This window comes from Anguilla anguilla, chromosome 10 (assembly GCF_013347855.1).
Source record: "Anguilla anguilla isolate fAngAng1 chromosome 10, fAngAng1.pri, whole genome shotgun sequence".
Taxonomy (NCBI): Eukaryota; Metazoa; Chordata; class Actinopteri; order Anguilliformes; family Anguillidae; genus Anguilla; species Anguilla anguilla.
The window spans coordinates 16,901,679-16,927,503 of NC_049210.1; the positions used below are offsets into that span (position 1 = coordinate 16,901,679).

The following is a 25,825-nucleotide window of genomic DNA, read 5'->3' on the forward strand; positions in this document are numbered from 1 at the left end:
ATAGTACATAGCATAGTACACTTAAATCCAACAATGACCTACATTCCCTGGAGTCCAGCTACTGATTGGCCTATTACATTTCTCGCGCCCATATTAGATTAGACCTGGGGCATAGACTATTTATCCTATACTTACTGCATAGATCTGGATATCTTTAAATAAACGAAATATTAATGATTTACGCATTTTATATTATGTAATACTTCAGTGGTTGTCTTTCAAGTTATATTTGTCTTAGTTCATGAAGTTTCAATCAAACAATAAACTGGTTTATAAACTGGATTTATGCATGTGTGAATGTAACCAAATTAAGGCTTTGTTAATCCAAACGCGACGCTTCTTCTTCGTCTTCTTCTTAACTATTTAATAAATAATGCATTTTACCAAACCCTCTCATACTTTCATTCGGCTACACACAGGGAGATGTATGCAGATTTTTCAGTTCAGCGCCATAATGGCCGTATCACTTTATATCGCTTCATAGTTGTCACATGAGCTCAATGTCCAATCAGGAATTCTCTAACTCATCATTTAGTTAAAAAAAAAAATCTCGGGAAGACGCACAGGGGATTGCGTTTCGTAGGCTGCACGGATTGAGGTCGACCCGGTACAATATTATTATATGTACTACAATTTTCTCGAGAGTTCATCATTTAGATTTTATTGTGGGGTGAAGAGAGAACTAGGACATCTCATTTTATTATGTCCCTTTCTGTAGCTTCTACAGAATCCAGCATGATCCAAGAAGACGAACTTGGAAGTAAGTGCAGCTGTTTTCTAACCAATAATAAGACCTGTTTTATCGTTTCTTCCCCTCTCTCCTGGCAATGGCATTTAGTGATTTTTTCTATCCAAAACATGACTCGAGCAGAAAGCAGAAAGAAACGATCAAATAAATCGAAACATAAATAATACCCGGTGGTAAATGAAGATGAATCAACAAATCAATAAAAAATAATAATTAATTTTAAGGGAACAATACAGCGTCTTTAAACGAACTCATATAGGCCTATAGTACAGTGAGAAAACGTAACACATTAAAAATGCAATTTAGAATTTAGAGAATGATATCGGTTATTCTCGTTTCACAAATGCGCTGCCTTTTGATGTTAGATTGCTAAAAGTTGCTAGCTGCACAACTTTTCAACATCTTGAATTTAGCTTAAAACGCATTACTGTGCGAGTGTAGCTCGTACTCACACATATTTCGTGCAAGTTCATATTTCTCAACTCAAGAGTTTCAAATGGGGTGCTTTTAAAGTGTAATGGGACCATTATTCCTAGTCCCCAATCATAATGAGACCAGCCATTCTCAGACCCAATGATATTGCACACGAAATCATATAGGCTATGTGCTTCATTCAGAAAAATGAAGGTCTACCTGAGTAGCCCTTACTCAAGCAAAACAATCACAAGGGAAATGTCCTGAATGTGACAAAGCACATATTTTTAGTATAATGTTTTTTTGTGTAACAATTTAAATTCAGTGAATCAATTTCTATTAGACAGTAGTGTTGTTTTTTGTAATGTAGGTTGCTTGCTATTCACGTCAGAAGCCACGTTAAGAAAAAAACACAGCAGATAACGTAATGTTAGAGGAAAAATACAAACACAGCATTTAACGCTTAGTTACCTCTCACCTGCAATCTGGAGCCAGACAATATTGAAAAGTCTAGCAAACGTTAAAAATCAGTTGAACTTTTAGTCTTTATCCCAGTCATGACGTCACTCTACCTTGAAACGGCTGCACGAATACAACGAGAGAACACGGAATTGCACGAATTTATATACACTATTAATAAAATAACATTGATGGTGGGAAGTTTTTCAGGTACTTTTATACTAATTTCGGATTGGATAAGTAAAGCATTAACTGGCAAATTTGCCTGTTAATGCTTTACTTATGGTTAAAATTGAACACATATTTAACATATTTAACCCATATGTAGCCTATTCATACGTTTCATATAGAGGCTGTTATTATTATTTGGAATTAATTGTTGCATGTTGTTCATTGGGGTCAATCGGTAAGGACTAGGATATCTGCAGCATAATGCCACTTTATGTGCATAATAGGGCCTATATTCTCTAATCTTTTGAAATTATTAATTAGGCAATATTTTAGAATAGGCTAAGTGCGCAGTATACATTATATGGGCCACCGGTATTCCGTACTATAGCGAATACGAGAAAACACGAAAAAATACGAGACATATCATTTTTAATATTGGAAATTGTTGCTGTTTGTAAATATTTCTGAAAACCCATTATGTGTCTCAGTGATTAACCTGTGCATTAATTTGTATTCATAAGGTTTCTTTTTTATCTTATCTTAGGTGTTCTTTGCGATAGTGTATCCAATGCATTTTCTTTGGCATTCGTGCCTTGTCTTTATGGGGCAATGAAAAATTAAACAAATTCTTGAGTAAAACCATTCTTACTGGATTTGGCTTAAGTTATGTATGATTTAATTCTTAGGCTAGATATTAAATACAACCGAAGTGTCCTGGACAAATCGTCCTATTGCCCAGTAATTGAATTTACTCGAAATATGTGCGCGCTTGAATAAACTGCAATGAAGTAACTGCGTTTTTAGTCATCGCTTAACAGCAGCATGCACATTATGCCATTAAATCACACCACTTAAAACGCGATTCTAACTTTTTAGGTCAACCATAAAGATAGCAGTATATACTATATACATGATTAGTAACTTGAGCTAATGCTGTCACATTAAAACAGCACGTAGCCTAGGTGTCATATCTGCGGGTAAGGTAGGCCAAATTAAACATTAATAATAATACTAATACTAATAATAATAATAATAATAACAATAATGACCTCTTCAGATCCTTTTGGAGGTGAGGCAATATTACTCGTGTTTTCGGCATGAGGTGGATCGTTTCTTTCTCCATCAAAAAAATACTAGGTCAATAAATGACGGCAGCACACCGTAGCTATACGTGTCTCTTTTTCCAGATAGGATGGTTCACCCGTCGCTCTCTGGCGTGGCTCCCAATAGGAGATTTGTACGGTAGAAAATGGGAGGCGTGCTTATGCCCGTGGGTACGCACATGGGTGCATATTAAAGAGGTAAGGGAAGAGGTGTGAAGAGTAGCGGTTGCTAGTGTTGAAACCGTTAAGTGTGTATTGGAGGTACAACGAATGATTGCGCACGCTGCACTAGATTCGAACGCTTCTGTTTGAAGAATAAGCTACTAATCACGGAATATCAACGTTTCAACCAAGAATTGCACGTGGGACACGTTCAAGGTAGGCCTAATTATAAACGTATTTAAATTCATATAACATTTTTTTGCTGTATTAATTTTATATGAAGGAATCCGATGTGTACGTGCAGTTTTAGTTCATTTTCATTGTGCGTTCTGGTTTACGCAAAGTGTTACGGTGCTGCTCTGCTCTGGGGTAATGCTGACTATAGGCTGTAATTAAAGACATGTAAATGTAATTCAGTAAAATAATATGGGTCTCATTTTACAATTAAGTACATATCAAAACGAGGATAGAATATGTATTGTGTATTGGGTTAAAATAGGAATGATCACAATGTGTTTCACATGTCATTTTAACATATAAATCAGCTCGACATAATAGCTGACTAGCTTATGTGAAGTATTTTCTTATCTGTAGTTTATGAATTCTTTTTTTCCCTTTATTTCTCCTTTTGGATGAAACGCGTGTATTAAATTTTGAATTGTTTCTCGATTCAGTGATTGTAATATTTCACATGTTTTTCAAAGAGTTGCCATGTGATAATCTACATTTAATTTGGCATATAACGTAGGATGTTCAATTAACATTTGAGTCGTAATTAAATATGTTCTCCCTCTCGCAGCTGTTTTTGATATTGATATTTGCTTTTATATATTTTTCACACGGTGTCTGTATTGGAGGCTTCTTGATGAAACGTTTGACATTCAGTCTTCGATCTAGTGTAAATGTTTTTTTTCGCTTTTCTTGTGCCTTTTTCATACAGATATTTTTTAGAGACAGTGGTGGACTGACCTGCTAATAAGCACGTTTTGTCTTATAAATTCGTTCATACAAAGCTCGTTTTTTTGGATGTGTATCGCATCTAACATTAGGTTATTTGTTGAAATTATTACATTATAATTCCATATTGTCTCATAGGTCTTCCGCTTAAAGTAATGGACTACACATACGATGACGATTTGGAAGAGCTGTGTCCAGTTTGTGGGGATAAAGTTTCTGGGTACCACTATGGACTACTGACCTGTGAGAGTTGTAAGGTATTCTAAAATGGCTGACTACTTCGCAATCTGGAATAAAGCATTATTGTTATTATTATTATTATTATTACTATTATTATTATTATTATTATTATTATTATTAGTAGTAGTATTCTTATTATTAGTATTATTACTTCTTGTTGTTGTTGTTATTATTGCTATTGTTATTTATGTGTATAATATAAATGTTCTCTCTTTATTCAGGGATTTTTCAAGAGAACCGTTCAGAATAATAAGAGATACACATGCGCAGAAAACCAGGACTGTAAAATTGACAAAACTCAAAGGAAAAGATGTCCCTTTTGTCGATTTCAGAAATGTCTCAGTGTTGGAATGAGACTAGAAGGTAAATTGTTATGAAATCATTTTATAACGTTGTTTGGAACGCAGAATTAAAAGAAGACGGAAAATCGGTCTTCTAAAAAAAATGCAATTTTGTGTTCTGTTATCTTTCTTTATATTATTCTGAAACAATGCTGATGATCAGCCTATGCCTATACTGTAAATCCATGCTATATCATCGTTTTTGTTTTTTTACAATAGGTACGCTTTTGATTATATACATTATTTTTATTTTAACGTGTTCTGTTTGGCATTTGGGGTTGCTTCTAACTGAAACGATTGACGCTTATATATGACATGAATTACTTATTAATGTATAACGTCAGTATAAATATACATATTCCGCTCTAGCGAATAACTTGACGCATTTCTCTGAAGGCACAAGAAGAAACTAAAATATTGAATCATTTACTAAAGTAAGTTTGTATTACTTGCGCAATTTTAAACGACCGTCAAAATAATATCCTTATAGTATAAAAATGTATCACATTGTTGTTACGAATCTCTGTCAATTAGCCTTGCTATCAACATTTTGCCGTTCAATACATTGTGCTGAGTAGCGATATATATGTACAAAACAATCAAAGATTGAATAGTGACGAAATTTATGAATTACAAAATTCATACAAACGGCAGTTGTTTTGTGAGAGGTCTTTAATATTGTTTTGACATTATGTACTCAATGTCAGCATCAGAAATTCGTCTGAGGGTGTCAATTGAACGTATGTTTAAGGTTAATTCCGCGAAGATAATATGAGCATTAACTGCATACTCATTGTTTGAATATTAATGTAAAAAATGTACTCTAATAAGTGGCCGAGTAGAAGGAAGGATTGATTTCGGTTTACCACCAGTTGCCGTGGCTCTGGCTCTTGAAAAAAAAAAAACCTTCCAAGTGAGCTGGAGCTGAGTTGGATGGTATCTTGGGAATAAACTGTATGCGCTTTACTGACTGGGATGCAGAAAAGCACCTGTTTTTTGAAGAGAAACGACACATTCTTGACTGGCTGATAAAGCTCTGGGAATAAGCTCTGGTTCTCATAAGAAAGGGAAATAGCAAAAAGTGAAGGGATTTTTTTAAACATTGTAAGGAACAGAAAGCATTTCTAGGTCTAATATGGAAGAAATGAGATGCATCAGACAAATAGAAGGGGGTCTATGGTCTCAAGGCGGGATTGAAATTCATTCATACTGTTCCTATATTTTCATGCTGAATATTAATTTCTGTTTAGGTGTCTTAAGAAATACAGTTTACCGTAGTGATTGCTAATAGCTTCATATGTTTTTATATGTTATATAATACAGAAACATTTTTTTGTCCCAGTTTATTTTTTCTTAAAACTGAAATAATGTGTATTGTAAAAACTGTAGATCAGTAAAGATTGTATGAATTTTGTCAAGATCCATTAATTGTACATAGAATCCACAGAATCAGTGCAGTAACCCAGTTTTTCGTCATGGCATTTTAAGTGTGGATGACACACAGAAAAGGTCCATGTTATCTTTGTTTTAAAAAAGGTCTTGACATCTTTGTCTTCCCTTTTCTTGTCAGCGGTCCGCGCTGACCGCATGAGAGGGGGCAGGAATAAGTTTGGCCCCATGTACAAGCGCGATCGAGCGCTGAAGCAGCAGAAGAAGGCTTTGATACGGGCCAACGGCTTCAAGCTGGAGGCCACCCCTCCGCTGGTGTCCCCACCTCAGACTGACTATGGTTTCACGGGCGGCCTCCAGGGGCTCCACCCCGGCTCAAAGGGCATTCTGCCGTCCACCCCTGCCTCCATCACCCCCACAGACTACGAGCGCAGCCCCTACGGACCCCCGTCGCTCGGCTTGACCGTGCAGAGCCACGGCCCCCTGGCCGGCCAGTACCAGTACGCCCCTTTCCCCAGCCGGGCCATCAAGTCCGAGTACCCCGACCACTACACAAGCTCGCCCGAGTCTCTGGCGGGGTACCCGTACCCGGACGCCTACCTGCAGGGGTCCCCGCAGCCCCCCAGTGTGCCTCAGCTGGTGCTGGAGTTCCTTCGATGCGACCCGGACGAGCTGCAGGTGCAGAACAAGATCCTGGCGTACCTGCAGCAGGAGCAGAGCAGCCGTGCCAAGCACGAGAAACTCAACACTTTTGGCCTCATGTGCCGCATGGCCGACCAGACGCTCTTCTCCATCGTGGAGTGGGCCCGGAGCTGCATCTTCTTCAAAGAGCTCAAGGTAGGCCTCCTTACGCCTAATTTACTCAGTTTATTAAGTCAGCTTATGATTTGAAGGGTTCTTTTTTGGTTTACAGTGTAGCAAAACGTAGCAGCTCAGAATAGCTAACCCTGGGTGGTGTATAATGGGAGATCTTCAAAAAAGACCTTACTCTCAATAAAATGGATTATTGAGGACATCGACTTGCAGGAGGTGCTGGGTGCACTCAATTTATGTGCTGTAAGTCATCTTGCCTAAACGTATGATACATGACATAATAATAAAAGTAATGAGATATAAAGCAAAATCACTCTGTCCATTGGCGATTGTAGATTGTAGATTAGAGATTGTAGATTGGCCAACCATAAGATTACTTTAAAAAATTTTTGTCTGCATTTATCTCCATCTAGCTCTCACTCCTCTTAATTGTCATTTGTCATTGCTGTTGGAATTAGTCCTCCGAGACAATAAACCAAGGCCATCTTGTTATTACGGTGATTGTGTTTACTCTCCATCGTGGTGGTGTGTGATGGACAGGCAAGGGTCCGAGGGCGCAGGTACCCTCCAAGCGGACATAACTGAAAGGCCACATCGGCTTCCCTCGGCAGGACGTAGATCACTGACAAACCGGAGCGGGGAATGACAGGCGTTACCTTGAGTGAGTGCAGAAGCACCTCATGAATCGAGAAAGTGCTAATGAAATCCCTATTGCCTCCGGCTCTGGAGGAGCTCCATCCCGGTGCTCGCAGTCTTGCTACCGCGGTCGCGAATGGGGTGCACACTCAGCACAGAAAGCGGGCCTCGCCGTTCTTGCTCAGAGAGGCGAGCGCGAACGTAAGGGCTACTGTGCGTCCTCCCGACAAGGTGCAACCACCTGCGCTGTCAGCCAGGAGGAAACAGCGCTGGCGGCTCGCGGTTGGCGCTGCGGAGAGTGGCATTAGCTCTGTGATAACCCGGCGTGGACTGCAGACTCGCACCGATTTTCCCTTCACGTCAAAAGGGAAGATTTACTCTTCCCCTCGCCTTCACCCGGGGCAGTGCTCCCTCTCTCTCTCTCTCTCTCTCCCTCCCTCTCTCTCTCTGACTCTCTCTCTCTGCCAGAGCCTGGGACTACACACACACACAGGAAGTGACTTCTTTCACAGGCTAAAAGTCAGTTTGATAATTCACAGCGCTATGAGGACATCTTACCAGTGATCTTTACAAGCATGACTTGACCATGTTTCTGGAACATATGATGATAAGCGAATGTCATCTTGATGTATCGTGTTTTTCCATTCAGAAAACTGGGCAAGGGAATAGTTTGTGACGTAGTGTGTTCAAGTGAGAGCTGCGTTCTCACAGTCCTCTTCAGAATATCTGATAGAGTAAATGCCCGCGAAATGATACGTTATAGTCACATTATACAGCGGTGTCAATGCCGTAAAATGCACCTCTCCATTTCCCTGAAAAGATGACATTTACTGAGATTACTGACATTGAGAAGAATTTAACAGAGCAGAACCGCAGTCATAAGATGGCAGACATTCGCTCCCTGAGGTGTTCTGGGGGATGTTTTAAGCATCAGTGGTATTTTTTTATCTGAGGCTGTATGCCACCGGAGGTTTGTCAGGGGGCTCCTGGATGAGACCCTGGAAAAATGGGGGGCGCGGTTGAAGTGACACCATAACCTGGACCGTCTCCTTTTGGGCGATGATTTAAGAGGCCTCGCCGTCGGATCAAGAGATAACTAGCAGTGCAGACCGTGGTGTCAAGTGAAAGATGTAATTGAAATGTGCCACACCGTAGGAGTTATGGCCCTGGCTGAATTCCATCTTCTGCCTTTAGAGGTAAAAAGAGAAAATCAATACTATCATATAGGGGCGTACGAGCGCTGTCTGGTGTGAAGAGAGGTCAAAGAGTGCTGTTGTGAGTTTGTTTGTGGTGGTGGGTGGCGTGGTGGAGCCGTCGTAGTAACTGTCCAAACCTGACCTGCGCCCACTCCTCGGGGCAATCGGGCGGGCTGTACGAGTGCCCCGTTTGGCCGCTGAGTTGTGCGTGGGTGCCGCACTTCCGCTGGGGAACCAGGCGTACGGCTTCCGTGAGAAACCGAGGCCCCTTGTCTGCTGAAAAGTACACCTGCGCTCATTTTGGATGCTGTGAGATGCTGTCTTGGGAATGATTTAAAACTGTTGTGGGCTCAATCCGTGTGGGTTGTCAAGGCTCAGAGTTATGGAGTTGGCTTGGCAAGGCTCTGGCCATCCTAAAATAAAGCACTTGAGCCTAAACCAGGGTCAGAGGAAGCTGACCCAGCCTGTGTTCTCCTGACGCAGAATGCGGAGAGATAGAGGCGCTCACTTCTTTCTGAGCAGGGGGCTGATCTGATAGACAGCACAATGGGGGTCATTGTTTTTATGATAAGGCCAACAAAAAAAAAATACAATGACAAATTAATATCTGGGTTGAATTTGAAGCCCCTTTTTCCTCCCCTTCTCGCTTGTTTGAAATGTACACTATTCGGAAAAGTCTGTTTATTTGAAATTATAGCTGATGATTATTTTTTTTAATTAGTGGCATAATTTCACCCAGCTTTCTCTGAGGCCAGAAGTTGTATGCTAAATGCTGATTGCTGTATCTTTGTTGCTTTATGTGTTATACCACAGGCGGTGCAGGACTTGATCGTGTGAAATGAACTTCCTTCCTTCTTTTCTACAGTACTTGTCCTGTGTCAATAAATAGCGGTTTTCTTACCTTACTGGCAACAGTTCTATTTATAATTTGAACCCTGAAATTGTTTTCCATGACAGAAAATTCAGTAGAGAATAAGCCCAGCTACAGCTCTTATCAAATAGCACAAACCATTTTTTGCAATGTGCGTAGAAGGGCAACGTATATGTACAAAGGTGAAAATTGCTATTTTCACTCTCAGATCTACGTGTCAGCTGTTTTGTGCCCGTTGGTGACATTGAAATGTTAGTGTTCGCTCACAAGCCATTATGAAACCTCTGACAGAATTTATGTGCAGAGAGAGAACAAAGATGAACTGGTTGCCAAGAAAGACTCCCCTGAACCCCCTCCCCCCCCACTAATTACATTCCATCCAGTGGATAAGACAGGAATGTAAACTCATGAGTACCCATCTATTGTATTTTACCATTACTGTTGAGTGCAAAGGAGAAGAAAATTAATGGAAAAATAGTTTTAGGCTGTTCTACTGAATTTCTGTCTGTTGTGGAATGGGCCATCTTTTGCCCCCCCCTCCCCCCCATTTTTTGGTTTAGCACTACACACAGGGTACAGAAGAAGAGAGCTGATGCCAGGGGCCGATTGTAGCGTCCTCTTCCCCAGCGGACCCCAGCATTGATCTGATACCACAGGGGTCTGCAGTAGCTCAGTAGCAGTGGAGGATATTGCCAATAAGCTTTCAGTCATCAGAGATTTTGGAATGTAAGAACAGAATATGCTGCAAGCTCTTTTGCCAGAGAAACAAATGGAAAAATCAAGCAGATATTTTGTGGGTGTTTTCTGAAGAAAACTTTGTCACGTACTCTATTCTTAAGAGGTAATCATGTGTTGTAGGTCGTGACAATAGATCTTCATGCCTGGCGGAGCTCACTAGCCACTGTGTATCTTGTGGCTTCATCCTTGTCCTTTCCATAAAAGATACTGCTGTCTCACTACAGGTGCAACAGCTGTATCACACTCTTAAACTAGTAAAGCATTCCAGTTATGCTACCAGAACAGCTTCCATATTGGCCTTAGAAGTATCTGGACAAAAGCATCTGCCAAATTAATAAATAAGCTGCAATTTTTAATGTACCGTAACAACTTGGGTCAGTATTTACAAATAGATTTTTTTTGTGCATGTGAATGTCAATATGATTATCTCCCGCTCTGTGTGTGTAGACTTTTACACTCACACATGTATACATGTTTAAAATCTCAAGAGAAAAAATGAGAATTAACTAACATATAAAGGTATGAAAAATAACTAAATGTAAACATACATCTTTAAAAAAATTTCTTTTAATATTTACACTGTGTGTGATATTTTTTCATCAACATGTATTTGCTTATGTGTTCTGTCCATCTTACTTATTTTTTACAGATATGCTTATTGGTACATTTTTTATTTTTATTTTGGCAGGTTTATTCAAGTGATAGGATAGTGAGGTTTCATGAAACAAAAAATGGGGAGTTTCTTTTTGCTATCAGTGACTCTGATTTGAGCCAATCGGTGAACTTTGCTCTGGAGAGAAAAACCTTTTTGTTTGTTCAAACAACTCACAGACCGACAACTTGTTGTAGTGCCACCTGTAATGGGTTCATGGAAGCTCTCTCCCCTCACTAGTTTTAGGTGCCCTAATGGAATACTGGGCACCTCAATGTATCCTTATAGGGGGACAATCTGCCAGTTTCGAAGTTTGAAATCAGTAGAAGTTAAATGTCTAAGGGCATAATCAGACCATAAGCTTATGAAGGGTTTTTTTTCCCCACAGCGTTTAGTTAATGAATAAATTATTGCAAATGAAAATGAGATCATAAGCTTAGTGTTGCATTACATGACATGTTCATAGCCATAGACTTAAATATAATATTTATGATTCTTGTAAGATATGAAACCATAGCAACTGCGAGACAGACTGCACATTTATGAAAGTTGTGTAGGGTGTTACCATTTAATGAACCAGTAACCACACTACATACTGTACAGTTGCCCCCAGTTGATTCCCTGTTCGCACATTAGACAGATTTGTTGCCTTTGGACAGTCTGCAGTATTAATTAAATTGTGATATATTGCTGAGAAAGAGCAAAGTGTGATGCGAACCGAGAAAGAAATCTAGCTTGGTGGAAGGATTAGCTTTTTCCCTTGAGACACATTTACAGCGCGTGAGAAAACATAGTAAGTGATTCTGCATATGTACTGGAAGTCAGTATGCGTGTCTGTGTGCGTGTGCGCGCACGTGTGTACATGTATGTGCGCGCTTGTGACTCTGACTGTGTGCGCCGGTAGGTCACTTTTAGTCCTTTTAGCTTCCTCTCACGACCCCCCGGCAGGCGAGATCAAGAAGTCAAGAAGTGGGTGCCTTTGCCTCGTACCCGCCCGGGGGGGGAGAGAGAGATTGGACTCCCCTGCGGGGCAGATATATGGTTTCATTTAAGGTACAGTAATTCTGTCAGCAGCCCGGCTGATAAACGAGTCGCCGGGCCGCGGACGACGCCATTAGGAGGCGGCGGAACCCGCTCTCCCGTGTCACCCGCCGCAGAGTTACTGACGGCGTTGGCCTTCGGCTCGGAGTAATATGGAGCGCTGCGGGGAGAAGGGCGGCCGCGCGCCCCGCCGCCGCTTTAATGGGAGAGGAGAGGGACGGAGGGTGGGCGGAGGACTGGGAGAGGTGAGGAGGTGGGAGAGGTCACCCCCGGCGCTCGTAAATATGGCCTGATGAGGGTGTCACGCGGCCACCTGCTCCAGAGGCTCCTCTGAGGACAGGGGATTCAGGATCGGGGAGCGCGGAGCCTCCTCTCCTCTTTCCCCTCGTCTTCCTCGGTTTTCTTACGGCTCCTGCTCCGGGTACGTCTTCGTTTATCTCCCACCATCTTTGTGTGTCTGAGAGGAACAGTTGATCCACAGCACAACATGAGTGCAGAGGGCTGGAAGTGACATCACTGGAGTTTGAAATGGATTGGACGAAACTATGGCTGATCGAGCCTGTATGTACAGAATGTGTTGCGACTCTGCCAAATAAGGTCAAACCATAGGAAAAATATACTAAAGAGATTTCCTTCCAGTGCTTTGGCATCAGTACTAACATAGTTGCAAAGCTTTTGTTATAAAGAAGAATAGTGCACTGCACTCACAATTGATGCACCCAAAACAAATGTTTTCATTGTGATCCGAATGGATCTTTTGTCAGGTCAAGACAGCTTTTCAAGAAGAAATTTGCCATGATACCAGACCAATTGTATGCCAAATAGCATTTATTCTTTACCAAGCAACTCTGCTGAAAGGCAGGTGTTCATCTCTGGCAGTCTGTAGCTGTGCTGGCTAGCCCAGGGGAGTGTGGGTAACAATGTATCGCTCCCACTGTCTGTCAGGCCTGGTCAGAGGGAGTGTGCTTTCGCGTTTTACTGGAAAGGCACACAATGGCTGCTGTGTTCTTTGCAGTACCCACCTGTGTGAGAGGCAAACACTGATAAAGACGGAAAAAATTAAAACTCTGTTACCCAAAATCAGTGTGGCTTGTCATCCAGGCTCGGCTCACAATTCAGGCATTTCCAAACAGTCAAGCTCCCAGATAAGCAAGCGAACTACAGGATTTCGGACCAGCACTCCCTCAGTATGCTGTGCCAGAGGGCTGAAGAAACCTGCTGTACTCCCTCACTGCTGGTTTAGGTGTCATAAGCAGTTAGTTGAGAATGCTGACCTGTTGACAGTCATAAATGTCCACCGCTGCAGCATGTTGTTATGCATCAAATCTGTATCTAATCCACATACGTCTGGATGCATCTTAAACAAGAACTGAACAGGCACTGTTCAGGTGGCGGGGCTACTTTACTGGCACTTTTTGCCACCTAGTGGTAAATTAACGGTACTGCTGTGTGCCTAAGGGAGCAACTCAATGACCGAAACAAAATGTATCTGTACACGAATAACACTGCATTTTGCTGATAAGAGGTGTCAGCTGACATCACGTGCCTCAGAGGACGGCACGTGCTCGTCTGCGCAGTGACGAAGCGATAGCGGAGGTTGCAGCAATGAGCGCCGACAATGAACAATGCAAAGAGGGAAATCATTTAAACCATAAAAGCTGTCTTCTACATATGCTAATGTGAGAATAATTGAAATGTGCCTGAATACAAGAGTCTTGCATATTTCTGTGGCATGCTCGTGTTCAGCAGCGTTGCATTAAAATGAACTCAGGTTAACCCCATCTTCAGAGCCCGCCTGTGATACTGTGCGTCTCTGGAGGTCATCGATGTCGCTGGCGGTGAACAGCGGGCGCTGTGCTGCACGGCGAACGGCCTGCGCTGTTATTGTGGCGCACAAGGTTGCAGGGAGCATCGCGCAGTTTAATCTGCCATGGCAACCGTGGGCTGCAACAAAGGGAGCGGCGCTCCGCTCGCCGTTATTGTCACGCGTAGGCGACCGTTAAGGTACGCGCGGCGATGCATTTTCTCCGCGGTGACAGAGATTAAAATGATCATTCGTATTAGCAGTGGATTTTTTTTTGTCTGGAACATTTTTGGGGACGTTCTCCACAGTCGTTGACATCACGAGGCAAGCCGGCGGCGGAGTTTGCCGCTGCTGAACAATGTCGCGCCGTGGCACCGTTGCTTCAGAGCCTTTTATGTCGTCTCTTTTCTCTCGCAAGACTCAGATGTTTCATTCTTCTGTTCTTGCGAGGAGTCGGTTTGCACAGAGAACAGGAGGAAAGAATGAAACGAATTAACACCGATAAAGGATTTATTCTGACCAACTGTAATAACCTGGAAGCAAACCATTGTAATACGTAACGAAGAGTAAACAAAACAGTGTTTTTCTATTATTGCATTTATGAAAGTGAAACCTGACGCCTCATTTATTGGTTATACGGAGAGCAGGATATCAGGGTATGATGGCCATTTTTCCATTGAAGTTTCAATTCACAAATTGGATTTCAATTTCTTTGATTGACAGATTTGTAATTAAATTGACATCAACTCTGGATGGCGTGCAGGTTTCTTATAGGTATAAACAAGTCTTTAACTGATGTGCATTTACAATAATATATTGATAATAGCATAACGCAAATATATTAATTTGTAATTGCACCAAGAGTTCTCAAACATATAGTATCTACATAAGCTCCCAACATAAATGTACATGCACTTTCACTATGGCCCTGGAGAAAAGGAAGCAAAGGCAAAATGCAAACGCATTGCTTTTTGGTTTGCTAACAAGTGCAGCCTCCTGCATTTTACAGTCAGGGTGTAAACCAATGGGAGCAGAGAGGTGCCTTTCACCACTGTCTGGTGGGTCAGCAGTGGGTAGGGATTTGAACTTTGTGGGATCCCTGTTTCCATAAATGGTCTTTCCCCCCTTCTGTCTCCATGATGTGGTCTCTCTTTCCTACTCAGTGCTGATTAAATCAGACTGTTTCTCTTTATGACAGGTGGGAGACCAGATGAAGCTCCTGCATAACTGCTGGAGTGAGCTGCTTGTGCTGGATCACATCTTCAGACAGGTGCAGCACGGCAAAGACGGCAGTCTGCTCCTGGTCACCGGGCAGGAAGTGAGTTTGAAGCCCGAATGATTAAATCCAGCCTGACCCTCTGTAATACATTCCATGTCGATCACATATCAGACTTTATTCTCACCAAAGTTCCCATAATGTTTGTTATATCTTTTTGATGATCATCTTTTTCATTATCACATAGGGAGGGAAGTGAATGTCAAATCCCAGCCATATATTTTGGCCCTTCATTACTATATTTCTAAAACAAATTAAATCAAACTTTCTCATTGGACTTATTTTTTTATCTTATTATTATAATAAGATACAATAGGCTCATTGGGCAGTAAATGAGGCAGTCCTATGAACAGTATTTAGCAAGGTCATCAGGGGGTCTTGCGGGCAGATGAACTCAGAGGCACAGAAGCGCGGATGTTGCGCATGATGTTCTGCCGCCCCTCGCCCCTCCCCTTCGTGTGCCTGCGCTGTCCACTTTTTGGGAAGTACCACTCCCCCTGGCCATGACCCCTACAGATACCTCTCCTTGTTTTCCACATGCTTGGTCGGTTTTTCAGAGCAGGAAAAAACAACAATTGTCTGATAATTCCCAGTCCATCTGCAGTCTGGAATGGAGTCACAGCTTTTGGACGAACAATACAAAATGTTTCCTTTTTTGATTTCGTTCGGTTATGAGGCACCATTTTAGCTCCCAAATGCCATTTTAGCCTCTTCATACAGGATTTTGGGGAACAGAACATGAAAAAGTGCAGAGAAATGGTTCTGGGATCATAGCTGGGATCATAACTTTTTCATCTTGGTCAACCCAAATAATCTTGATTTACCTTCAGAGAATTAGCAATTGTGTAACACCCAATTGTACTGTATTTAAGCGCAGAAAAAAATTAATTACACATTCTTTGGATGTTCTGGAAGACTGCATGTGTGTAAGTGAGTGTGCGTGTGTCTGCGCGTGTGCGAGTGTGCCTGTGTGCGTTTGTGAGTGCATGTGTGCTTGGGTATGTTTATGTGTGTATTCAATGCATTTAATGTCTTGGCAGATCGAGATAGCGTCCATCACAGCCCAAGCTGGAGCCACTCTGAGCAACCTGGTCCTGAGAGGGCAAGAGCTGGTAGGGAAGCTGCAGTCCCTGCAGGTGGACAGAAGGGAGATTGCCTGCTTCAAATTCCTCATCCTTTTTAACCCAGGTGAGTGCTCTGCTTCAGCTGGGTGTAGTAGTCAAGGGGCTGGGCTTGTAACCTAAAAGCTGTAAATTCAGTGGTTTGCTGCTGGTGTACACTTGAGTGAGCCAAGCCAATAAAGTGGTTAATCAATCCATCTTCTTATATTGCTGTTAGCTAATTATAGTTTTGTAGGCTATATTTAGCATAATACCACATAATTGTTTCAGAAAAATAGCAATATCACCAGAAGGTTTACTTACTGTCAATGTTACAATGTTATGCCGATCCAGTGGACTGAATCCCTCTTCTTTGTGATCATGAACACGCTAACTATAGGCTACCATGGTCGCTACAAGTAGTCCTAAGTTACTGCATAAGCTCCTCCAAAATCGGTTTATTTCAGTTTCACTCAAGTGGAGCCCTGAACTTGCATGATGGTGTAGCTCCATGAAAATGTAACTCAGAATATACTTAGTGTAACTGCATCAAAGGGAATAGTATACGAAAACATACTGCTTACCATTCACCTAATTAGCTGGCAGCAATGCATTAATCTGTGTTGTTTGAGGTAGCTAGCTATGTAGTTATATATAAAACTTAACACCTGAGCTAGGTAAATAAAAACGGCTTCCAGACCGTGACAGCACAATGTCATAGCAGCTAGCTAGCTAGCTATTTGTATCTGAGATGTTTGGATGGGATCTTTTTGCAAACAAATAAAAATAGATACCATTTACTGCATTATAATGAACTACCTGGTTACATAAGATAATGGAATGCCAGTAACGTTTGTGTAGCTGTCCACTCATTCCAGATGGTTCTTTTGAGGGATTCTCTTGTCAAGTTTAGCAAATTGCTATAACCCGGTACATTACATCTTTCCTTGTTTTATATAAGGTTAATGTTCTTTGTACACTGTCCCTGTTTAAATAAACTAAATAAATAAATAAATAAAATAAATAAGAGAATTGGTTATGTTTACTTCAGCTGCGAGAGCATCTCGCCTGCGCTCATCAACACTGAGCAGTGCTAGTTCGATGCAGTTCTGTGGTCCATACACAGTTCAGTTACCCATAAACAGTTCAGTAACCATGAAAGTTCAAACAGTTTTACAGTTGTGCTCCTTGTAGGCTATTCATCAACTGTAGGCGTTTCAGTAATCAGACTCATATGTTGAGGCTTATGCTGGCCACTATTCTACTATTGATGTACAATGGGTAAAAAAACTCCACTTTGTTATCAAATTGTGTCAAGTAAAATCACGCATTGATTCTTGTTTTTATATGTATTTTGGCTATGCCTGGATTGACAATATAACTGTAAACACCTTACTTTGATAGAAAAGGGCCGGAGTTTCTCCTTGATACTCCATGGGGAAATTGGGGGTTGTGGTGTATTGGACACCATATTGGTTTCCACAACTTCTGGCTCCTCCTGCTTCCTCCAATTCCTCTATACACTCTATGGGCTATCCTCAAATTACAGCTTCCTGACAGGTCCGACTCAGCCATCAATAAGTCATTGCTTTACCATTGTGGTTTGTGTTGGTCTACTAGTTGGCAATCTAGCAGAAGTGGTGTCGCTGGTAGCTTTCGCAGGTGGCAGCAGCAACTAAAATAAATAAATAAATAAATAAATAAATAAAAACAGCTGATGCAGGGTTATGCTACCTTCTGCATAGCTGCTCTGTTTCTTCAATTCATGCTTTGCTGACCTACTTGGATGATACCGGTCCATCGTGTCCAGAAAGCCAGATGATCTTGCCAAATCAAACTGTCTAGCAATCTGGAAGTTCATCTTGGGAAATGAAAAATGCTTGCAGTGGCCTCACCACGCAGGGAAACATGATGTAGCCTGCCCTAAATAAGTGTCAAAGAGAAAAATATGTTTTTATCATCCTAGAAACTACGCTGCAACTTGATCATTTGTGTATCGATGTTTGCTTATCAATAACAAATGTTAAAGCTTGATCATTCATTGATATTTGTACCAATGCTTTCTTATAAATATCTAACTTCACAAGCTGACCTTTCTCTACTGAAACTGAAACTGAAGGGTTCAGTATGTAAGTTTGGAGAGAGATAGATTTTGAAGAAAAAAAAAAAAACCCATTCCAACCCCTCCCCTTATACTGCGTTCCAGACAAAGTCAGATGTCAAAAATCAAAAACCTGATTTTTCTTACTTCCGACCACAAAGCGCTCCAGTGACTGTAGCTCCGAAAGATGGCGTTTAAGCAAAATGGCTAAACCAGAGAAGTTGATGTTTAACCGTGTTGTTACACACCTGTCATGCCATGTAGGAAATGTTACTCGACGGTCTATTTTAGTAGCTTAAAATAGTCTAGAGACGATTGTTTACCATTAACAGTGTAGTTGGCCATGCATGCCGCCATGTTCGTGTGACCTCATATGACGCCTCTCGCTGAAGTTGGGGTTGTTGAATTTCGCCTGAATTTCCGAGTTCGAACTCCAGCATCAAGTGGCGTTCCATTGCACTTTTCCTTGTAGGAGGTTGGAAATTCCGACTTTCCGAGTTGGAATGCTGCATAAGCTGTTCTTCCAAAGCCCCACCCTCCAAACACATGCATGCACACCTGGCATCTTAGCACTGTAGAGAGGACAAGAGCATTGAAAAGTAAAGTAAATATATTTATTTACAGCTATGGGCTAACGACAGTCAATAAAGGCAGACACCAGTGTTTTTGCTTGTATGTGACAGACAAAGTTATGGGCAAAACGTTGGTTAGATGAACATTACTAAACGCAGCTGGAACTGGAGTGTGCAATTTGCTTAAACAGCATAGGTTTATTTTTCCTAGAGCCCTATAATTTATTGATGTCCGTTGGGATGTGAAGGAAACAAAACTGTTCTAAAAAAAACTTACATACTGCACTTTTAAGTTTCCCGTAATGAACTATAGGCTTACAGCTTGATCATTCAATAATATTTGTACCGACAAAATATAAATAATATGTCTCCCCTCAAACTTCTAAGTCCCCTGACAACAGAGATGTCATCCACAACTTCCAACATTTCACACCTGCGATTGGTTAAAATCACTTAGAAAGATGAAGCTTGCCCATAATTTGGCGGCTGCAAATGGAAGATTTTCATATTTAATAAGGAATACGTTAACGGTTGCCTAAGTTTTGACAGCGTTTTTCCTCAGGAACTGTAATGTTGATTTTGTTTCAGTTTTCATTTCTGTTCTTGCAAAAATGCCCTAAGTTTCTGGTTTTCTTTTTTTGCATGTTTTCATCAGTGTACTGAAGTACACAAGTACATTTTTATTAAAAATTGGTTGTGGATTTGTCTGTTAGCCAAAACAATTATGGATTAGCCTGAATGATCTTCCATCAACAATGTTGTTCCCTTTCTTTGAAAAGCTCAGGATGTCAAATAATGGCATGAAATTGTTGTGTTTCATTTCATTTAAGCACGATACATGAGTTGAGTATGGTTATTGTGAGTAAGGCATTTATGTCTTCATAAATGATTTTTTTGGACAAATCAATTAAATTAAGTGGTCACCAAAAAGCAGTGTCACATCAATGGCTCAGATATTTGTTTATTTAGAAGGAATCAATTATTGTCTAAATAGATTCCTGCTCTCAACAGGTAAATGTAATTAATTAAAATTTGGGCCCTCTGAAAAGGCACCGTCTACAAAGACAGCATCCATTTCCTTTGTTGTGTAGTGATGCTCAATAGAGGCTTAATGATTTGGCCTATCAGTTGATTTCCCAACTAACATTCATGCAGTATCTGCTGCTTTTGCCGGAAAAATAGGCTTTCATCGCCCACATTCCCTTAAGCGATTGCAATTTAGTGCCAGCCAGCAGTGAACAAAAGGCAGTTTAAATAATGAGAATGCTTGTTAAAGTAAAGAATATTTGCCGTTTCTCCTGTCTGTCTCACAACACACATACACAGATGCACACCCTCCCCATACACACACACACACACACACACTCTGTCACTCTCTCTCGCTCTCTCGCTCTCTCTCTATCTTATTTCTCGATCAATGGAGTCAGGTTTATCAGGGCAATTTTCTTTCACCCCAAAGCAGCACTGAAAAGATTATTCAAAATATTTAATTAATGTGTGAATGCCTCTCCTGCCAGACTCAGCTGATGTTTAAAAGCAATCCATTAGTGAGAGGCGGCTATTGTCACACTGCTATAGAGCAGAACTCAAACATATTGCTATCGTGCTTGCTCTTCACCCAAATGCACACCCTGTCTTACACACGGAGGTTCACACACACACACACACACACACACATACACGCACACACATTCATGCATATTAATATGTAGAGATTTAGTCTAAGGAAGATACATAAAGCTGTGTGAGTCCATATCGCTACTGTTAATATGATTTCTTTTTGGTAATAAAATTTTCTTAGATTACAAAAAATAAAATAAAATGCAAAAAATGCAATGCAAAAACTACTGGTCCCCTTGGGTCCACAGTGTTTGGTACTGAGTCACTGAGAAATTCTAGTTTGGAGTTAGTGCATACCACATAGTGGAGGTTTTATGGTGACTGAATTCCTCTAAGCTCAAACCTTTTCTCCAAATGCTGCAAATTCCATTCTGCGCAAGCCTCGCTTCTTAGCGAATAAGTGAAATCCTTCAACAGTAGAATGATAATGGAGGCAAGATGTTTGTATTTTTCTTTGTCCTCAAGAGAATCAGAGGATTCTTTTCACATTATCTCTTTGTTGGGTAGATACATTTTTGCCTGGCTGAAGCGTTGGAGTCCTACTGAAGACATGCTGTACCCTAAAGACGCGGAGCTAAGGCTATACCTAAACATCATTTGTTGTAGTTTTAGCAGAAATTCCCAGACCTGCTTACAGTTTTTACTGAAATATGATGCTGGAAGAGATTATTGCCTTTCTCAAAGGTACAACACCAGTGGCTGATCTGTGACCCATAAAGACTCTAGAACAATTACAGCTGTGTCATTGGACCACTATTCCAAAATGGCAGTATGTGCATGTCACTGTCATGTTTACGTGAGACAGCTGATATTACAAGAGGCACTACTGGTTTAACCTCAATCCTCCAGATATTGCTGCAGTGAGAGATTTTGCTACCTTGTCGTATGGCTACCTTATTGTGTGTGTAGGTGTGTGTGTGTTTGTGTATGCTTGTGTGTGTGTGTGTGAGTATGTTTGATTGGGTGTGTGTATGTGTTTGTATGTGTGTCTGTATGCGCGCGCATGTGTGTGAGTGTGTATACACTGGGTGTGTGTATCCTCATTGAATATAACTGGTTTTATGTGGGAGTCAAGACTCAGTCAGATGAAGGCAAGGCAATCTCAGGGTGTCCATCGGGGGATGACCTACGCACTGCCGTGTGAATGGAGTATTATTGTGTATTACGTTTTTATGGTGTATTACTCACACCATGTATTATGGTTGTAGGTCAGCATAAGTTGTCTTATATTTAGTGTTTTATTGATGTTGTGCTAACACTCACTATGTCGGGAATGTTATTAGTCAGGTCTAGTGCTCTCGTAGCTTTGATGGTGCACTTTTGCTCTACGTCCTTGTAAATCATTCTGTATAACAGCATCTGCTAACTGAAAGAATGCATTGCATGGATGTATATGAATCAGTCTGTATTTAAAATGACTGCATAGCATGATTTTGATCGTTTTTAATCATAGTGACCAGCTAGCTGTGCGGCTGTCTGGCAGTCGGAGGGTTGCTGGTTCGATCCCCCGCCCTGGGCGTGTCGAAGTGTCCCTGAGCAGGACACCTAACCCTAATTGCTCCCAATGAGCTGATTGGTACCTTGCATGGCAGCCTTGTACCGTTGGTGTGTGAATGTGAATGGGTGAAGGAGAGGCATCAATTGTAAAGCTCTTTGGATAAAAGCGCTATCTAAATGCAGTCCATTTACCATGTAGCATTCTGTTTAAGCCTGTGGTTTTTTCTCGTTGCACGAATATCATGAGTAGGAGCAGTTAGCGTGTTATGACGCTGTGCTGGTCCTGGCTCGTTTCACATCCCTGTGTATGGCTACCGTTCTACTGGGACATATCTGTTGAGACACATGCTCTGTCTAATTTCTTAATTCACTGTCACTTCATTTAGTGTGGCTGTACACCAAATGGACTGCTAAATGTATTGATTGTCAATGGGATATTATAGCAAAGCTATCAAGCTGGTTTCATAATTATTTGTGGTTGTAAATGCCCAAGCCATGCTGACAGTATCACTGTATGTTGTAAAATGCTACCATATGATTTACTCAGATTTGTATGAAGATATCTATCTACAGAATTCACTTAACTTGAAGTGCCCTTTTTCAAAGATATTTTTACATTGCACAATCTAGAAATGTCTGAACACAATGCTTTTATCTATAATAATACTGAAATTTGAATTGTAGCTTAATTCTGCCGTTCAAAACATAAAATTCACAAGCATAGACCTGGAATCGTTTAAGAATGACAGTATCTAATACAGTTTATTGTTAATATTAAAGACCAGTTTTGATCAATGTAAATTGTAGGTTTTTGTTATAGTGACGCTGTTTGCACTGGTATTTGTGCGTAATTCTCCTAGGTTTGTCAAGCCCTTTTCAAACAATGGCAACATCAAAAATATTGCAAGAGGCAGTTATTCATTCTTTTCTCTTCCCTGCTGCCTCATTTTTCCAGAATGCAATGCCTGACTTTTTGTTGTTGTTGACAAGAAGGATCAGAATGCATTATGGTAGCTTATGTAGTTTCAGTAAGCTGAAGTTGAAGAGAAAATGTATATTGTTTGTTTTCATTATAATTCTTATACCAATATGTACTGTATGATTCCAATGGGGACCATACGTATATTTAGAGTTGATTTAACTCTGAATATTTTACTGTGTAGTATTCTGTGCAGGGTGTATATAGTCAGAGAGTTCTTTTTTGTTTGTTTGTTTTTTTAGTGCAGCCCACAAAAGTAGCATGTGCATTTAATGTTCTTATTTACTTAGTAGGTTTGGGTCTTGCTCCTGCTGCATTGCATTGTTTGGGTATCACTTTTACTGACATCAATCAGGCACTTTTACTGACATCAGTCAGGCACTTTTACTGACATCAGTCAGGCACTTTTACTTATGTCCGCCAGGCCTCTCGGTTCACTGTTGTCATTTCACTCTTCCCTCCCACAGACGTGAAGCTGCTGGAGAACCAGCAGTTTGTGGAGAGCGTGCAGGAGCAGGTGAACGCCGCCCTGCTGGAGTACACGCTGTGCAGCTACCCGCAGTTCCTGGACAAGTTCGGCCAGCTGCTGCTTCGGCTGCCCGAGCTGCGCAGCCTGAGCTCGCAGGCGGAGGATTACCTGTGCTACAAGCACCTGAGCGGGGAGGTGCCCTGCAACAACCTCCTCATCGAGATGCTGCACGCCAAGAGGGCCTGCGGGTGAGCGCCGGGGATCCGCCCCCCTCAGCACCGCCCACCCCTCCACACCCCTCCACACCCCGCAACCCCCCACCCCACCCGAGAGAGAACCACGTACTGAGCCAGGGAGGGACGTGCAGATAGAGGCTCTGACACCTTTATTTACTCCTCTGTAGTTTCATGTTTTTCTTTGTTTGTTTTCTTTTATTAATAAATGTATAAAGTATTGACATGTACAAAGTAAACTAATATCATATGCTCCAGATACATTTATCCCTTTTTAAAACTCGAACAGAGTATAGGTCAGTTTCTCTCTCTCTTCACTCTGGATATCATTTCTGCTTCTATGGACTATTCAAATTTCAGTTTCCCTTCTGAGTACATTCAATTCCCAAGTTCTGAATTGGGATTGAAACTTTGGCCTTTGGAAATTTTTGCACTTGACCCCAGCTCTGATGTGACATGTATTTCAACCAGTTGTCATTTTTAATGCAGTGTTTCAAAATGAGTGCGTTGTGTCACGTTTGACTGTTAACAGTTGAGTCAGACTCACATGTTATTCGTACTGTATGTTATTTGTGTGAGATTTGTGAAGTCTTATCCAATCTATTTCACTTTCGGGACTTTATAACAGAAACCTAACCCAAATTGTTTTCAGAGAAACAGAGATGTTTAAATGTTTTCATTTAATCCTTTGTATAAATGAATTCAGTCTTACTTTTCCAACCTTCATACTTTTTACAAAAACTTTGCCTCTGAATCACAGAGTAATCTTTATCAAGCAAGAGACAAATCTAGACATCAAAATTTATATAACTACAAATAATTGAGATAAAGTTTGAGCTCAGATAATCAAATCAAATCCAGCTCAGTTCCTAGAAAGTAAAAATTACAAAAAAAAAAAACAACAAAAAAACACTGAAGATTTCCTTAGTGTATTTTAGGAAGATGTGTAATTAACAATGACAGGTCATAGATTGTACTTTTGTTCAAATGTTGTATTTATAGGAAATAAAAGAAAATTAGATGTGAGCTCCATTTTGAAAAGGTACGGATCAAGTATCCAAGCAATGTTGGATATTTTTTCATACCTTGTTGATGTATACATTTTTGAAATGTAAGTCTAAACGGTAAGCTAAAGAGAAAAGTCAAAGACTATGCAAAGTTGCAGTTTGTCACAAAGCCTCACCATTGCATTCTTAAGTTAACCATAGCCCTTCTGATGGTGTACATAAGTCATTCTGTTTAGCATTGAACAGATAGCGAATAAGAATGACAAACTTTTGACCGAAAATGCATTTTTAATTTAATTGAAAATGAATCATCCTCTCTGAATGGGCATTCAAAGCTAGCATCTGAAAAACCCCTCAGATTTCAGTTCTAAAATATCATGGTGATAAAGGGCAGTTTCCTTCTCACTATTCCCAGCAAGGCTCTGTCCAGTCATGGAAGTGTACGGCAAATTATACCTTTAACTTTGCGATCGTTTCTGTTAATCAAAGTCAAAAAGAACCAGGAAAATTTCTCAAATTTCTCTTCATGGAAAATAGAAATGACTGTGATCCTGATCAGCTGGTTACAGTATGTGCAATCCACCTCACATTTTCACAGGAATAACAGGATACCACCGTGGGGATGTCAGTGGTGAAGGAGAGGGTAAAGGCAGGAGTTCAGAGATAGTGAGAATGAAAGAGAAAGAGAGAATAAGAGAGAGAGGGGGAGAGAGAGAGATAGAGCAGCTTTTCTTAGGCATTCAGAGCTTGGATATGTGGGGGAGAGAAGCAGGAAGCCATCTTTGGCAGCAACATTTCTCCGGCCAGACGGAGAGTGTAGGAGAGGCTTGAGCACAGAGAGACATCGCAGACCCACGGCAACCCTGATCCCCGCCCATGCGTGGACAGGAAAAGAAGAAGAAAAACACAAGTCAGCCATTTAACTTTGAATAGGTCTCATTTACTGTATAGGAGTATGGATCCTGGTCTGTCACCAAGGATCAGGGAAAGGTTGAGGAATTGAGTGCTCATGCTTAGATCCTTTTATAGCCAGGCAACAAATGAGAAGAAAAAGCCATGTGTTGCACATATAATTTGGTCACATTAATCGCGCATTTTCAATGGTGTACTTGTAGCTAGGGAGAAAGGGGATTTTGTAATAAATATTTGACAATCAGACCGATTTTTTTCTACTAAATTCTTTTGTTGAAATGCCACTATATGGGCAAACGCTAAAGAAGGAGGTGGAAAAGACAT

At 41.0% G+C, this 25,825-nt stretch overlaps 1 protein-coding gene across 3 annotated transcripts; it reads left to right on the forward strand.

Annotated features, from left to right (window-relative positions):
* The first annotated feature begins 581 nt into the window (after window positions 1-581).
* LOC118206509 (nuclear receptor subfamily 5 group A member 2-like) lies at window positions 582-25,747 on the forward strand. 3 transcript variants are annotated; one of them, XM_035379296.1, is made up of 8 exons: window positions 585-607; window positions 719-760; window positions 4,153-4,271; window positions 4,476-4,617; window positions 6,166-6,821; window positions 14,934-15,053; window positions 16,052-16,199; window positions 23,348-25,747. In XM_035379296.1, the coding sequence occupies exons 2-8, from the start codon at window positions 736-738 to the stop codon at window positions 23,599-23,601; spliced, it is 1,464 nt and encodes a 487-aa protein (XP_035235187.1). In that variant the 5' UTR covers window positions 585-607; window positions 719-735; the 3' UTR covers window positions 23,602-25,747. The 3 variants fall into 3 exon arrangements, with proteins under 3 accessions (XP_035235186.1, XP_035235187.1, XP_035235188.1); XM_035379295.1 differs by having other exon boundaries at window positions 582-760; XM_035379297.1 differs by lacking the exons at window positions 585-607; window positions 719-760 and adding an exon at window positions 2,843-3,273.
* Window positions 25,748-25,825: the final 78 nt, after the last annotated feature.

Excerpts from the sequence above, each read along its gene's own strand:
- LOC118206509 (XM_035379295.1), top strand. The coding sequence starts at position 703 with ATGTCCCTTTCTGTAGCTTCTACAGAATCCAGCATGATCCAAGAAGAC. Across the intron at positions 4,272-4,475 it reads TGACCTGTGAGAGTTGTAAG|GGATTTTTCAAGAGAACCGT; the intron begins GTATTCTAAAAT and ends CTCTTTATTCAG. Across the intron at positions 15,054-16,051 it reads TCCTGGTCACCGGGCAGGAA|ATCGAGATAGCGTCCATCAC; the intron begins GTGAGTTTGAAG and ends ATGTCTTGGCAG.